General features: G+C 29.5%; 1 protein-coding gene and 1 pseudogene across 1 annotated transcript; both read left to right on the forward strand.

Annotated features, from left to right (window-relative positions):
* Nucleotides 1-2,483: 2,483 nt before the first annotated feature.
* Nucleotides 2,484-3,501, forward strand: LOC111688749. Its single transcript, XM_046947892.1, has 3 exons — nucleotides 2,484-2,491; nucleotides 2,561-2,822; nucleotides 3,004-3,501. Exons 1-3 carry the CDS (start codon nucleotides 2,484-2,486, stop codon nucleotides 3,073-3,075), a joined length of 342 nt encoding a protein of 113 aa, XP_046803848.1. The 3' UTR covers nucleotides 3,076-3,501.
* Nucleotides 3,502-5,197: 1,696 nt separating this feature from the next.
* LOC124419260 lies at nucleotides 5,198-12,760 on the forward strand (annotated as a pseudogene).
* Nucleotides 12,761-17,774: the final 5,014 nt, after the last annotated feature.

Here is a 17,774-nt window from a genome sequence, read left to right on the forward strand (position 1 = left end):
TTCAATGAAGAAATTAATAAACTCATAGAGAATTTTAATAATAGGTTTAAAGATATTTTCACCATAAATTGGCTATTAATATTTTTAATAACCCCCTTTCATGCCCACTTGAAAACATACAGAAAATATTCAACAAGAACTAATTAATATGAGAGAAGATTTATCCATTCCAATGGATACTGGAATATCTTTCTGGAGTAACATTTGTCCCAATAAATATATAGCCTGTAGAGATTTAATGCTAAGATTATTTTCAATGTTTTCAACGACTTATATGCGAGTCTACTTTCTCAGCTGTCTCAAATCAAAAATAAATATCGGAACCAACTCATGATAGTCACTTAGAGGCATTGCTAAAATAAAATGTTACGATAAAGAAATTGATATTGAAAATTGATTGAATATCATAATTCAAATATATAATAGAATTTTTAGTTTTTAAAAATTAAAGTTAAATAATTGCGATAAAAATTTAATTTTATATTATAAAAATAATTTTTTATGTTAACTAATTTAATGAATTGCTGCAATATTTTTTTTTTATTTTTAAGTACAATTAATTGAACCCATGTGATATTAAAAATCGACTTCTTTATTATGAAATATATATATTTTTTTTTTTTTGCCCAAATATTTTTTTTGCACATATTTACATCAACACATACATCACACAATTTTAAAATCAACACATATTCAATACATATTACACCAACATACATCAGTACATATTTACATCAACACGTACATCAGTACATATTTACATCAACATACTTCAATACACACTTACTTCATCACATATATCGGTACATATTTACATCAACACACCAATACATACATCAATACATACTGACATCAATGCATATATACATCAATCCATACATACATACATATATACCTACATATATACATACATACATACATACATACATACATACATACATACATACATACATACATACATCATACATACTTACATGCGTGCGTGCCAAATTTCATCCAATTATCTTGAAAATTGCAACCTGTACCTTAATCGACTTTTTGGCACGCACGCACGCACGCAAGGACGAAGCCGAAAATGGTTAAAATCAGTCCATTATTTCACCTAGCCCCCATAGAACAGAACCCCTAAAAAGGGCTTCTGAGCTCATAATTATGTTAAATATACAGATATATTAGAGTATTCAAACGATTAATCGTCGATCGGTTAATCGATTAATTTTTGACGATTAATCGTTCGAATAAATGAAAATTGTCAAATTTCAAATAACGAATAAACCGAATAATTTCGATCAATTAACCGATTAGGAAAAACTCACTATTTAGAAGTAAAATTACTATATATTTTCTACAAAATGTAATATTTTTATAATAATTTTTCTTCTTTTCTTAATTTCTAAATCATTTTTCTATAATAAAGAAAATTTATTTGATGATTTTTGAAAAGAAATCATGGAAATAATTATATAGCCTTTATTTCTAGAACCAGTTTTTTGGGAACATTGTTGTGTTCTTAAGTATTTCCAATAAGTTCTTCAGCAACAGTTATAGTTGAACTGGTGTTTAAGGGAACGTATGAATTCTAGAACTCGTTGAAAATCCTAAAAACAGTAATTTCTTTGTATAGAAAAGCATTTCACATAAACAGGAATGGTTTATAATATTTGAGAAGAACTAATCATAGAGTTAAAGTGAAAGAAGTGAAAATTTTTATTTTGTTTATAAACCGTGCAAGTTATTTTTAAACATGAAAAAATCTATGCGTACAGGAAACTGTGACCATTAGTATTAACTCTGTGTACTCAGTTTTCATAATCAGCTCTTTAATGGACTTTAAAGTTTAAAAGACAACCGATTTAAAATTTATATTAAAAAGTATTAATTCCAAATTTATATTAAAAAGTTGGCATTAATATTAATTTCAAATGAAGGTTAATTCCTGCTTCGAAATAATATAATTTATTTCAAATCATCAAGATCATCAAGAAAGAATTGGAAATCTTAAAGAAAATTTGTCACAAAAAAGTAGTTAAAAGTTTTTGTGTCGAAAATTAAACCTTTTTAAATTTAATTTCTTTTTCGTTTTTTTTTTCTAAGTAAGATAGGTAAATAATATATGTAGATAAAATGTACAGATTACGAGCTTCCATTTGACACCAATGTTAGAATCATAAAATGCACATAAATATTTTAAATATTTGTTTGTAGTCCGGAATCTATTTTCACATACTTATCAACTTTTCCATGTGTGAATGCTTTTTTCAAAATTGTTACAGGGTGTATATGAAGAAGATTATTGTTAAAAGCAATAATAACATCTAGTTTCCTTTTATTCGAATAACCGAATAACTTTTAATTATCCAATTATTAACCGGCTAACGTAAAACCTCAAATAATTATTTGTCGAATAAACCGAATAAGACAAAAACCCGAATAATTGAATGCCCTAATATATACCCTTCTCACGAAGGTGAAGGGCATAAAAAATGATCTGGTAAGTTATATGTATACATAAGTCTGATTTCATTAAGCGGTTCATTAAAAATGTCGATTGCTTGAATAGTGAACAAGAATTGCGCAATAAATTAAAAGAACTACAACAAAAATTGGAAAAAATAACAGCGCAGAAAGAAACCAAAACACGAATAAGTGAAGAAAACTCTGTGGGATCTAACGATGCTGAAAATGATGAACAACCTGTTGTGGCGAGGCTAAACAAAATAACAAATCCAAATGAAAGTGAAGTGATTATTTCTCCAATTGGAGCTAATCCTCCAATTGAAATGGGTTCCACCCAGCTGTATGGAAAAAATTATGAAGAAGATGTAAGTATATCAGTAAATAATTTAAAAAGTCTATAAAAACATGGCAAATAAAAATTAAAATATTCACAATTTATATTTGCCATGTTACCTAGAAAAACAATTTTTTTGTTTTTAGTTATAACAAAAGTTTTTTAAGTATTACTTTTATATTAACGCATTTTTATTGAATTTATATTTTCAGTTGGTTCACATAAAAGACAACATTTGGCCAGACGTCTTATTGAGGGTGTTTTTAAATTGGAAGCCATTTTAAGAACAACAATGTAAGTTTAAGAGCAAGTGAGAAAATCAAATTTAAAATTAAGTTAATTAAATAAGACTGAATTTATATACATATTTTATTTTTCATAAAATGTTTTCGCCTATGTTTTATTTTTTTTTTTTTCATTTTCATTGTTAATTTTATTTATGTTATTATATGTATATTTATCACTTTTATTTTACTATAATAAGAATTATTAGACATGTATACAAAACATATGTACATATATTTATATACTTATGTATGTAAATTCTATGTATGATTATCATTATTAAATCACTCATTATCATTCATAAATTAAAAGGAAGCTGGAATACCTGAATTAAATATATAAGAATAAGATTCTATGTACCTTTTTTAATATTAAACTGAATAAACATGTTTACAAACATACATTCAATGCATTTTTTATATATAAACAAAAAATAATTTAGGCGGAATGTATAAATATATATGGAAAAATATGAACATGTATGAATATATATGATCATATATATTCATATATGATCATATATGTTCATATATCGCCAATTTTCGGATCCGAACATATATGGAGCTTCATATATGAACATGTATGGTTCCATATATGAACATATATGATCATTTTTAGCTGGGTAATATCATTTTTTATATTTTTTTCTTGACAATCTTATATACATATGTATATTTGAAACAAAAATTGAGGAGATAATAATAACTGCACGGAAAAACATTTTTGCGTAGTTTAATTTTTTAACAACATTCTAAAAAATTTTTAATTTTAATTTGTTCAAAAAATAAAGGACCTTTCATTCACAAACATTGTGAAATATTTTAAATTATTTTCAACATTTGCTTGTTATTTTTACATCCTTATGAATTCAAAAATTCAGTTTCTAAAAATTTAATGAATTTTTAGAAACTGTTAAAAAATTGCTATTGAATTAGTAAATCATTTCACTTAAATACATTTTAAAAATAAATTAACGTAATATAAAGTAATACGATTTTATAAGTATTATTTGATCATTCGCCTTTTATGTAATTTAATATTTATAATGACTCAAAATAAGCAACCTTATGCTGTTCTTCTCTGGAAAGTTCTAGTAATTGAATTGCCACGCCCTTGTTATTGTAATATAATATAATCTTTAATATCCAATATCCCACACTACAGCCAATAAGCCTGATGATTGAAAGTGGCCTATAATTTGCAAAATTATAGTGTGATAAATATTATTTTTTTAATAAATACGTGTTATTTATTAAAATCATCTATATTTTTTTCTTTTAATAACAAAAAATACTTTTGAGGAGAAATTTTGAATTTAAGGAAAAAATTTTATGAATTCACTTCATTTTACGAAAGTTTGCTCTTTAAATGTCTACAACCATAGAGAAACATAGAGAGGAAACCTGTCAAAATTTTTTTAAAAACATAAAGTAGGCTGTTCACACATATGGGTACTGTGTATTCAACATACCACCTGTTAGATTTCCCCACAGTCATTTGTCAAATTATATGTAAATAAATTAAATATTTTTAGAAGGATGCACTAAGTAAGGTGAAATCGTTAAGGCAGCTGATTTTTATTTGTTTATTTAAAAAGTGCTTGGGTTGTGTCAAAATAAATTAATTTATTTTTAATCTAAAAAAATTATATTTGTTTTTTCAAAGCCAAAAAAAAAAATAAATTTAAAATTATGAATTAAAATGTTCATAAAAAGTTTTCAGATTTCAGATGAAGAAGCTTTAAGAAGCTTGTCCTGCTGCAGATACAAGCTAGATGTAACAACGGTTTTGCAGGTCATATTGTGAAATACACAAGAACTATTTCTTTTCAATGTTTATTATTTTTAAATTTTAGAAATTATATTTTTGACAAAACCCAAATCTAGACAACAAAAAATTATTGTGTTTGTTGCCGAAACATCATGATTTTTAGTTTTGTATAAAATATCAAAAATTATGTATGTATGTTTCCGTATTCGCCTGGATTTTCATTTTTTGTCTTGTCCCGGTTATTGCAGTGGTCCCTTCAGGATGGCTGTGGTTTAAACACAAAATTACGGGTTATATCTATTCTGGATAAGTTCGGTACTGTTGCCGAAAAAAACCGATACATAAGTGAATATGCTTTACGTGAACACCCGTCGTATTGGCCTTATAAGACCACTGGGTAAGCTTTTGTGCTTCTTAAACTTTACTAATGTACTCGAGCTACCTAATCTCTGATCATTGCTTAACTACCGAGATGCAAAAACATCACTTCAGTTTTCAACAACGAATGTGTGATTCGGCAATAGCACCTACAGACATAATCAGGGGATACACTGTGGTCTGGTATGTACAGAGTAAACCCTAAATATACCCTGACATGGAAGGCAAATTCATTGGTATCACATTTATAAGATAAGATAGATCACCATTCAACTCTGCACACCGACACAATCATTGAGACCAACATCTGAGTAAGTAAGGACCGTATAACCCTACATCCATCCCGCATGATATACATTTGACACCAACTCATTTCCAATGCTGTTATCTCAGCTATAGCACCGAACTTATCCCGAATTATAGACTTTACCGTGCACCAGTCTTTTAACCAATATTCTCTTCCCGGGTTTAAACCGCAGCCACCACGTACATATCGAATGGAACACTCCAAAAACCGGGACAAGACAAATGTGGAAACTTAGCCTCGTGGCATCAAATTATCCTGGCAAACAAGGAAGAGTTGGTGTCAAAGGAATAGGTTACTGAATGAATCAAGGGTATATGGACCTCGCCACACCCAAATACTCGTAAGAATGACGAGTGTTCTCTCTTGAATTTGGGTCACCTACATCTGTTTATTTTGCCGAAGTTATGTAAAATTTAAAAAATAAATAAAAAATTGTTGTGGTGAAAATGTCAGAATAATAAATTAAAATGTCGTTACCCAGCAAACACAGAGTGTTCATGTAAAGTCTAGAAAGGTTGTAAATCAAACTATTTTTAAATTTTAAAACTCTAAATCGAATGTAAACGTTAAATCAGTTTCTCTTTTAAAGAACAGTTAATGTTTAATATTAAATAAAATTAATAACATTTTTAAAACGTTTGATTATGTGTTTGTTGGGTTATTTAAAATATGAGGAATATACTAATACTATCATAAGTTTTTTTACTACTACATTCAATCGACTTAGGTTTTTGACAACAGACTTAGGTACTTGACAGCAGAGTTTCCGCTCTATATACTCTATGTCTACAACAGTTAAGGGCCCTTCTGACGATCACACTTTACGTACGACAAGTCTAATGAAAATGTAAAATGAAATTCCATCCGTACAACAAAAAAGAAAATAAAAGTCGTATGATTTATATTTTTTGTGTTTACACGATTGGTATAAAACAATTAAAAAGTCAGATGGAAACAGCTGTTTCACTTTTTTTATATGTGTTTACATAAAAATACATTCCTGATCTAATGCGACCTGCTTTTTTTGAATCATTTCATAAAATGAAGAGAGCCATACGACTGTCAAATTTTCCATCTGTATTCTCTCTCAATGTGTGATGGTTTCATTACATATTGCGTTTAGACGATCCCATCCGTACTCTTCTACACAAAATTTTGACAGATCATATTACTTGTGTGATCGTGTAAAGCCGGCTTTAAGGGGTTTTACATTACAATACATTGTATTAATATCAGAGTTTCATTGTCTTTAATACAAAATAAAAGTTATTGTCAAAATGTATTGAAGAATTTTCATTCATGTATTATGAAACCTGTTTTTTTGGTTTATTTTCAATTTCAAATTGATTATGAAGAAAATTATAGTGAAAAATAAAAGAAACTCAATTTACAAATTAAAATCCAAAAGAAAACTACAAATAAATTGTGTATTTTGTAAAGCTTAATACTTTTCAAACTACAAAATGTTTTAGTTTTTCAGACTACAATACATTTTCAAATAATAATAAAGTAGCTTTTAGTATTTCCTTATATAACAGTAAATTTTGTTGACAGTTTCCTAAAATTTCCTAAAATTTAATAAGTATATCCAAGGTTGTTCTTTAGTTTTGTCGCTGCAAATTATGGATAATTTATGTAATTTATCCAAAAATATTTAACTCGTTTACCTTAAATTAACGTTATAAGGATAAAACAAATATAGTAAAATTTTTAACTTCGCTGCAGGACATGCAATAACTGCCAGATTTCATGTTGTAAATGAAAAAATAACTTAAATAACGTTTATACCTATACATAGGAATCAGCTATTTTTTAAAGGCATTTTCAGAGTTGTCTAGTGTAATTAATAATAATAAAGTAATTTTAGCTAGAATCCAGGGTTGCGGGTGGTGCATTAATTATATAGTGCATATTCCACTAAATCCAACTATAGTGACAAAATTCTGATTTTCCTATTTGTTAACACTATTATGGTAGTAAAACATATTTTAATTACCGCTAAAAAATTAGTAGTAGTGAAATATATTTTAACTATCACAAAAAAAATTTATTAATTTATTGGTAGTTTTGAGGAGTCAAATCCTAAAAGTGAGGAGAAAATCACTCACTTGCCAAAACACAGAACAGCAGTGCTGTCCAAAATAATAATAGTTTATTAATTAATTTATTGGTAATTTTGAGGAGTCAAATACTAAAAGTGAGGAGGAAATCACTCACTCGTCAAAACACAGAACAGCAGTGCTGTCCAAAATAAGGAAAGTGTCGATTTAAACGACTGGTCTTCATATGCCTGATAAGGACCCCGCAGTGCCATCAATGGTACCCACTGCATTAATAGCCCCTTCAGGTTACACAGAGGAGTTAACGAGCGGGGAGGTAATCACTAACTCGCTAGAAGAAAATTTAAATGGATGGCAATGACTGAGGTTATCCAAATAAACCTCCATCGGCTACCAACGCTCTGATGGCTAAAATTAACACAGGCAAAATACATATAGGACGATGTGTCATCGGATGTGTCTGATCGTATACCAGACACACAATATGTCGGAAACTTTGAAACGCTGATCGCAGATAGAATATCTTGATCAAACGGAACATTAGAGCAAATACCAGTAGGAATCCATTGTTACACGGATGGCTCTAAATTGGGGGATAAAATGGGGCTGGGGTTCTATATTGAAGATACAGAAGCAGAAATATACCACCGCTTACCAAAAAGTACGAGCAATAACGGAATGCGTAAATTAGATTAGAATAAATTAGCGCTTAATATATTTACCGACAGCCAGAAGGCCATTGGATTGTAAGAAAGCTGTATCTGAATACTCTCTCAGAGGTAAAGTTCACATCATATGGGTACCAGCCCACTCGGGAGTAGTCGGTAACGAAAGAGCGTATGTAATAGCTTTAAAGGGAAGGGAGCTCGAGACAGTTAACCTGACAAATACAAAACCATTCGACGCAACAAAAGCTGAACTAAAAATATGGGTGAGAGAATTCCAGAAGACCTCTTGGAATAATGAAACAGTGGCTGGAACCACAAAAATCCTATGGGGTGACCCTGATGAGAGCAAGACGAAAAATGTCCTCAAAATGAGCAAGTCTGAAATTAGTATGATAGTACGTATTCTAAGTGGACACACAGGGTTACGAGCACATTTATTCAGACGTATGTAGAGCATGTGGAGACGACAGTGAACTTTTTGCCACTGCCATGCATTCATTGAAATTAGATCCAAGTATCTTGGAAGTGATGTTATTCCAGAAATAACATTCCTGACTAACACAGATTGCAAGATTCTTAAGAATTACATTCAGAAAACTGAGTTTCTGAATAGTGAAAAATAATTTTTTTCAGTTCCCTCATTTGTTTCTCTTGATAAGGAGCGCAAAACAGCCCCGATTATGGCCTAGGTGTATTTCTTTGAATTTGATGTAGTATACATCCTCCTAACCTAATTCAATGTAATAAGATTAGAGTGACCGCAAAAGTTGCTGTTGGAATCTTGTTCGTCTTAAACCCACAAAAAATTTGTTTAACAAAGATTATAAAAACTGAAAATAGAGTTCTGAAACTGTCGTGTAAAAAAATTATTACGAAGTCGTTTAAGGATAAAAACATATACTCGAGTAAATATAGATATAATTTATGTAATAAAATACATAGTTTTATTAGAATATTTTTCAAAATAAGTTAAATTTTTTTTCACATTTCCTAATTTAGTGATCTGTGTTACGTAAATGGCCTGGGGAATTTTCAATAACATTCACATTTTTCAACCAATTTTTTTGTTTTACATCTTTTTGAAATACTAAATCTATCTTCATTATGATTCTTTAACAATAATATGAAAAATATTTCTCTAATAGTAACATTTATCACATAATATCAAAATATACGAAGTATGCTCCTACCGCGACCATGTCACTTTTTTTGTATAAAAAATCTCTTGTAAAAAAATTTGCTGTAAAAAAGAGTTTTCACTATCACTAAATTAATTTTATTGAACAAATTCTTGTACCACAACCACTATTTCTTATTGAGGCTGTAATTGTTCATCTTACCACCAAATTGGTACACATATTACTATATTTGATAAAGGATAATATTTTGTATCAAGAGTCCCCAAGGAAATAGCAGTCAATCGGAGTATTTTTTCTGCGAAATCTCATATCTTTAAATTTTTTCAAGTTAATAAATATCCAATTGGTACAATTTAACATCGTCTGCATACATAAGGATATTGGAAAACTTTAATAAGGTAGAAAGATCGATTATGTATAATAAGAATAATATTGGACCGAGAAAAACTACGTTTGCTACCAAGAATTATATTATTGCTTTTACTACAGCTCCAAACAATTGGCTGAAGTTGTAGCGGTAGCATTTGTTTTGTTTCATAATCATACGTTTTTAAAACTATTGCTACTTATAAAAAAGTAAATCTCAAATATAGCAGTAGTAATAAATCAGTAGTAGTAGAATATTAAATAAAATATAAGCTACAAATGGGGTAGTAGCTTAAGAGCACTTCACTCGATCACACTTTACGTACGATAAGTCTAATGAAAAAGTAAAATAAAATTCCATCCGTATGACAAAAAAGAGAATTTAAGTTGTTTGATTTTTATTTTTCGTGTTCACACGATTGGGATTAAACAATAAAAAAGTCAAATGGAAACAACTATTTCACTTTTTATATGTGTTTACATAAAAATACATCCCTGATCTAATGCGACCTTCTTGTTTTACGACTGTGAAATTCTATTCTATTCTCTCTCAATGTGTGATGGTTTCATTACATTTTGCGTAATGAAAACTGAACGCACTAACAAAACTTCCTATTTTTTTCGCGAAATTCCGAGGATATTATCACTTAATAATTTTTCTTATCACCTAAACTCAATTATTATTTTTTGCGACACTTACGGCCCTTTTCACCAAGTTCAGTTATAATTTAACTATTACTTTAACTGTCAGTTAGCATTATTTCTTTTTCACCAAATTCAGTTATAATTTAACTTACAAATTTAACTGAAAAGTTTGAGTTAAATTTAACTGAAGAAAAAGTTTCAGTTATAGACTTAACTGACAGAAAATTTAAAATATTTATTTGTAAAAATGGCAGCAAATTTTAATCAATATTTGCATTTTTTAATATATACAATATTCCCGTAAATAAGAATATTGATCATTATGTCTTATTAGAAGAAGAATTTTATAAAAGATATAGAGTATCCAAAGAAACTGCCAAATATATAACTTCTTTAGTAGGCACAAGCATTCAAGCGAATTCTTCGAGGTACGCAAAACAGAATTTATAAACTAAATTTAACTTTTTTTCATTTAACCGCGTTTTGACATGTTCCTTCAATTGATAGATGTAGTAAATGAGTAAATGATATATTTATGTTTGTACTGTATTGTAATAATTTTTTCATTAAAAAGGAATCATGCATTGCCTCCAAAAGATATGGTTCTTTTAACGTTAAGATTCTATGCCTGTGGAAATTTTCTAATAACAGTGGCTGACTATTGTGGTGTAAGTGTGGCGACTGCTTGTCGAGTTGTTAAAAAGGTTTCAACTGCGATTGCAAAATTATCTGATAAGTTTATCTATATGCCATCAAATAATGAAGATACAATGCAAACAGCTTCAAAATTTTACACTATTGCAAAATTTCCCAAAGTTATAGGCGCTATTGATGGGACTCATATTAAGATTCATTCACCGGGAGGAAATGATGCAGAAATTTTTAGAAATAGAAAAGGATATTTTTCATTGAATGTTCAGGTATGAAAGTAATGAGTTTAATGAGTATATTCTTCTTGGAGATAGTGGCTATGGATGTAAATTTTACTTATTAACACCACTCACTGACCCAAAAACAGAGGGAGAAATATTGTACAATGAATCACAAATAAGAACCAGAAATACTGTTGAACGAACATTTGGGGTTTGGAAGAGGAGATTTCCAGTGTTGTCTTTGGGAATGCGGTTACATGTGGAAACTGCTATGAATGTAATAGTTGCATGTGCTGTTTTGCATAATATATGCCGTTTTCGCAACGATAAACTAGAAGACGAAGAAGAAGATACATCACCTGAAGAAATTGAATCGTTAGATATAGGAATTTCCCCAGCGAATGCAAATAATAGCACAAGAAATTCTTTCATAAACAATTATTTCTCTAAACTTTAAAAAGTAATAAAAAAACACATGTATATGTAAATATATTGCAAAAATTTTGAATTAAATGTTTATTTTTCATTCATTAAATTTTGTAATTGGACTTGCTTTATTTCATTTTCAATTTTTAGAATTTCAATCTTAAGTCCCAATTCCTGTTTTTGTAATAGATGACGCTCCTCTGCCCTTTTTTCTTCATTTTCGAAAAATTTTATTTGTTTCTTTAGTAACTCCTCACTATTGTCGATGTTACCTCTTTTCTGCATGTTCAGCTTTTCGGAGCGTTTTTGTTTCAGGCTTTTAGGGTTCCAAGTAGACCAAGAATTTACCTAAAATTAGATTGTTATTATACATTTTATTTGTATATGTATATTTTTATATATAAAAACAAGTAAGAATGTCATATTCGGCTGTGCCGAATCTTTTATACCCACCATCAAATCATTGCCGAAAAGGAATTCTTCTTTATAAATAAACTTTGATATTTAAGAATCGATATTTTTGTTATTATCAGAACAGTTTTCTCATTTATTAGATCTACTATGTAACATTTTAATATGAACATTAGGGAAATATTTGGAAATAATGAGGCTCTTCCGAATTTAAACAAATCGTTTTTGTCCAATTTTTTTGTCCAACTGATTTTTAAAAAGAGGAGTTATATGGTAGATAGAGTCAATTATGTAGTCTCTTTAATCGTATCTCGTATCTTTAATCGAGTTATGAGCGTTAAAGTCATTTTCTGAAGGGGACCTTATATGGGGGCTAGACGAAATCGTGGACCGATACAAAATATCTATGAAAAATTTCAGGTCGATAGCTACTTCCGTTTGGACTCTATCGTGTTTTCAACAGACAGACGGACGGGCATAGCTAGATCCTCTTAGAAATACGAAAATATAGACTGTTATGACGAACATATAATACCCTACACCAGTTATATGTATATTTAAAATGTTCTTTCATACTTTAGATATACATTTGTATACTATTATATACTTTTTACTTGTCTTTTATTTAGTGTGCCTAAGTAGACTGGATTATCTAGTAATGTATAAAAACTTAACCTTCTTCGGAATAGTTTCTTCAGCTTGTTTTGCTTCAGTAGTGCTCTCCTTAAGCCCTTCTTCGCCAACATCTACTAATGAAACGAAATCAATTTCTACTGGATCTATAATTTGATTTGATGTTGGCAAAACAATATTTTCTGGAAAAAATAAGAAACAATGTTTAAGCCAAGGATCATTAAAATATGTCTTTATAAAAAGATAAAAAAAATTTTATAAAAAATTATAGGGGTATATTGCTTCTTGTTCATGTTCTGTCTGTCTTTTCCGTTTGCAATAGTGGTTGTGCTAAACATGTTAGCATTTTATTTCTTATAAATTACAACCACCCCTATTCCGCATTTTGATTCGATTTGACAGACGATGGAGTCCGGACTGGAAGAGCTTGAGGATAAGGGCAAACACATTCCTAATACTTACCTTTATCTGAATCGACATTATTACTTAATCCCGTTGCAGATGTGCCAAGTAAGGTGGCCATTCTTTCATTTATCGAAATAACATTTTTTGAGCCTCCTCCAGTCATATAGGTTTCTCTCTTTTCGGCTGCTAAGGCAATTTTGGTTTCTTTTTTTATATTTTCGTACTTATCTTTTAAATTTTTTGCGGTCCTGTGTTTGGCACTGTTTTCCAAACTCTTCTGCTATTACATCCCACATTTGATTTTTTTTTTTGACCCATGTGATGGCGTTAGTTTCTTTGGATTCCACAATTGAAGAATACTTTTCAACCAAAGAAACTAACAAATCTTTTTCTTGTGGAGTAAAATTTAATGATCTATAAATGAAATATATGAGTTTAATCGATATAATAATTAATATATTACTTACCGGTTTCTTTTCGGCTTCAGAATATGTTTTTCTTCCATTGTAAAATCTTTAAAATTTTTAGTTTTAAATTTTATTCAAAAAAATATATACATGTACATAAATATGTACATATTTTTCAGTTTAATTTGAAGTTTATTTAATCACTGTTACCCTTTTTATGAATATTTTTTTAGTTAATTAACTAAAGAATGGTGAAAACGAAAAATTTATCTGCCAGTTAAAAAGTCTCAGTTAGGCAAACTGAAAGTTAGCTAAATTTTTGGTTAAATACATAAAATAAATTTTGGTGAAAATGGGGGTTAAATTGTTTAAAACCCCGAAAAAAAATTATATCCCACACCACATTATTAGGGAGGGTATATTGGGTTTGTGCTTGGTTCTATACCCACTTCAAAGTATACCAATCGGCTCAGAATCATTTCCTGAGTCAGTTTAGCTGTCCGTCCGTCCGTCCATGTAAACCTTGTAATCAAACTACAGGTCACAATTTTATAGATACTTCAATGAAATTTGGTACATGATTTTCTATTGTCCTATGGACGAAGTCTATTGAAAATGATCAAGATCGGTTCATTATTTCACCTAGGCCCTATACAACTGAACCCTCCCAATAGGTCTTGTAAACCTTGTAATCAAACTACAGGTCGCAATTTTGGAGATAATTCAATGAAATTTGGCACATGATCTTTTATGGTACCGTAGATAAAGCCTGTTTAAAATAGTTTTCATCGGTCCATTATTTCACCTAGCCCCATACAACTGAACCCGCCGAATAGGGCTTTTAAGTTCATTATTATGTTTAATATACTCATATCTCGGCAAAAACTGCAAAAACCAAGTTCTATACCAGACTTGATGATCTTCACGAATTCCATAATAATAGGTCCTCATATGACCCTAGCCCCTATGAAAAGCCCCCATCAAAATTTCACAAAAATGTCCACAATTTATTCAACAATAAATATATTAAGTATGTATATCTGAGGCAAGGTACAATTCAACTTAAATGCTTTATCATGGCAACTAAATCACATTATATTTTTGTCAAAAGTGTATTTTATTATATGGTCGGAATCGTCCGTTGTTCAACACAAATTCATAATGCTCTTTAAATACGGTTAAAGCGCTTTTAGGGGCTGGACCTAATATAGGAGAAATAGAAGTATAAAAAACAAATTAATTATGTATCAATTGCTTAGTTTGGTAATAAGTAATGTGCGTTTAAGAGATTTTCGTAAAAGGACTTTGTATGGGAGCTATGTCCAATTACGTATATAAAGGCAAAATTTCAGAATTCTGTGTTTATATCATTACTTGGTAATATTATAAATATTATATTATGGATCAATCGAAAAATATTTCACAATAATATTTCTCTGTATATGAACAACACTTGTGACAAACTTTATATGGATATCTTAATTTAGTAATGAGTTATGTGCGTTTTAGTTATTTTCGGGAGGGGACCTTGTATGGGACCTATGACCAGTTATAGACCGATGGAAAAAAATTTCTTAGTAATATTCTTGTGTATATGATCAATACTTGGACCAAATTTTATATGGATATCTTAATTAAGTAATGAGTTATACGTGTTTAAGTGTTTTTCGGAAGGGGAACTTGTATGGGAGCTATGACCAATTATGGACCGATCGGAAAAAGATTACATGGTAATATTTCTTTATGTGAGAACAATGCTTGTACCAAATTTTATATCGATATCTTAATTAATTAATGAGTTTTGCCCGTTTAAGTGATTTTCAGGAGGGGACCTTGTATGGGAGCTATGACCAATTATGGACCGATCCAAAACATCTTTCATTGTAATATTTCTATATATAAGAGCAATACTTATACCAAATTTTATATCGATATCTTTATTAAGTAATGAGTTATGCGCGTTTAAGTGATTTTCGGGAGGGGACCTTGTATAGGAGCTATGACCAAATATATGGACCGATCCAAAGAAACTTTCATTGTAATATTTCTGTATATAAGAGCAATACTTGTACCAAATTTTATATCGATATCTTAATTTAGTAATGAGTTATGCGCGTATAACTGATTTTCGGGAGGAGACCTTGTATGGGAGCTATGATCAATTATGGACCGATCCAAAAAATCTTTCATTGTAATATTTCTGTATATAAGAGCAATACTTGTACCAAACTTTCTATCGATATCTTATTATGGACCGATCCAAAAAATCTTTCATTGTAATATTTCTGTATATAAGAGCAATACTTGTACCAAATTTTATATCGATATCTAAATTTAGTAATGAGTTATGTGCGTTTAAGTGATTTTCGGGAGGGGACCTTGTATGGGAGCTATGACCAAATATGGACGGATCCAAAGAAACTTTCATGGTTATATTTCAGTATATAAAAGCAATATTTGTACCAAATTTTATATCGATATCTTAATTTACTAATGAGTTATGCGCGATTAAGTGATTTTCGGGAGGGGACCTTGTATGGGAGCTATGACCAATTATGGACCGATCCAAAAAAACTTTCATTGTAATATTTCTGTATATAAGAGCAATACCAAATTTTATATCGATATCTTAATTTAGTAATGAGTTATGCGCGTTTAAGTGATTTTCGGGAGGGGACCTTGTATGGAAGCTATGACCAATTATGGACCGATTCAAAACATCCATCATTGTAATATTTCTGTATATAAGAGCAAACTTGTACCAAATTTTATATCGATATCTTAATTAAGTAATGAGTTATGCGCGTTTAAGTGATTTTGTATGGAAGCTATGATCAATTATGGACCATCCAAAAAAATTTTCTCTGAATAAATTCTATTGTCATAAAATTTTAATTTCTAAAATTTTGTGAAGATATCGATATTACGACAGAAGTTATTAACAAAAAACCACATTTCCGGGAATATGTACTTTTGTATGGGAGGTATATGAAATTGTGGACCGATTCTGGCGCAGAGATTAAGCTCTTGTATGGAAACTAATGTATGCCGATTTTTATGGAATTATCTTGCATAGTTTTCGAGAAAATTATATCAGAATGTGTAAAAATGCTTATTTTTTTCGAGGTTGTTTAAAATTTTGATTCATAACTTTTCCCGATGTGAACCAATTTTGCCCATTTTCAATACCAAACAACTTAGGAAACGAAGAACATTTTGGGTGAATTTGGTTAAATGCTATTGCTTCGTTATATCGTGAGCGTGTTTCACACAGACAGACGGACATAGCTAGATCGACTCAGAATTTGATAAGGACTCAGAATATATACACTTTGTTGGGTCTCAGATGAATATTTCTTGGTGTTACACACGGAATGACAAAGTTATATATACCCTCTATCATTACTGATGGAGGTGGAGGGTATAAAAAAGTATTTTACATATTTTTTTAATTTTTCATTAGTGCAAAAAAATAACAAAAAGGCGTGTTTATATTATGTTTTAAGATAATTTACTAGTATATTAAATCCCATATAAATAACGTACCAAAAATACATTTTTTATTTAGTGCCTTTTGAAGAACTGTTTATTTTTGTGCTTCTACTAATACATTCTCACCAGTTAGGTCTTTAACAATCAGTTTCGCCTATATACTACTATATAGTTCTATTGCTACCAAATAATTGAGGTAGCAATAGAATGAAATAAAAGTCTTCGAAAACAAAAAATAAACTAACAAAAGTCGATTTTTCGACTTTCGATTAAAGTCGATTTTTCGACTTTTAATATTTTATAAATAATCGACTTTTCGACTTTTTCCGACTTTTCAACTTTTCCGACTTTTCGACATTTTTTTTCGACTATTTTCGACTTTCCAACTTTTTTCGACTTTTTCCGACCAGAGTTAAAAATTTATAAAGTTGACAGAAGCGTAAATTTATAATGTTGCCATTTAACATTATATTATTATTATTTATTTATTATTATTATTAATAAAAAATTTTATTTATATTTTTTCTATTTGTTGCAATTTTTTGAGTTTTTTTCTACTTCTTTCTATTTTCGACTTTTTCCGACTTATCGACTTTTTTCGACTTTTTCCGAATTTTTCGACTTCTTTCGACTTTTTTCGACTCTTTCTTTAATAAAAAATTTTATTTATATTTTTCTATTTGTTGCAATTTTTTGAGTTTTTTTCGACTCTTTCTATT

This window comes from Lucilia cuprina, chromosome 4 (assembly GCF_022045245.1).
Source record: "Lucilia cuprina isolate Lc7/37 chromosome 4, ASM2204524v1, whole genome shotgun sequence".
In the NCBI taxonomy this organism is placed as follows: domain Eukaryota; kingdom Metazoa; phylum Arthropoda; class Insecta; order Diptera; family Calliphoridae; genus Lucilia; species Lucilia cuprina.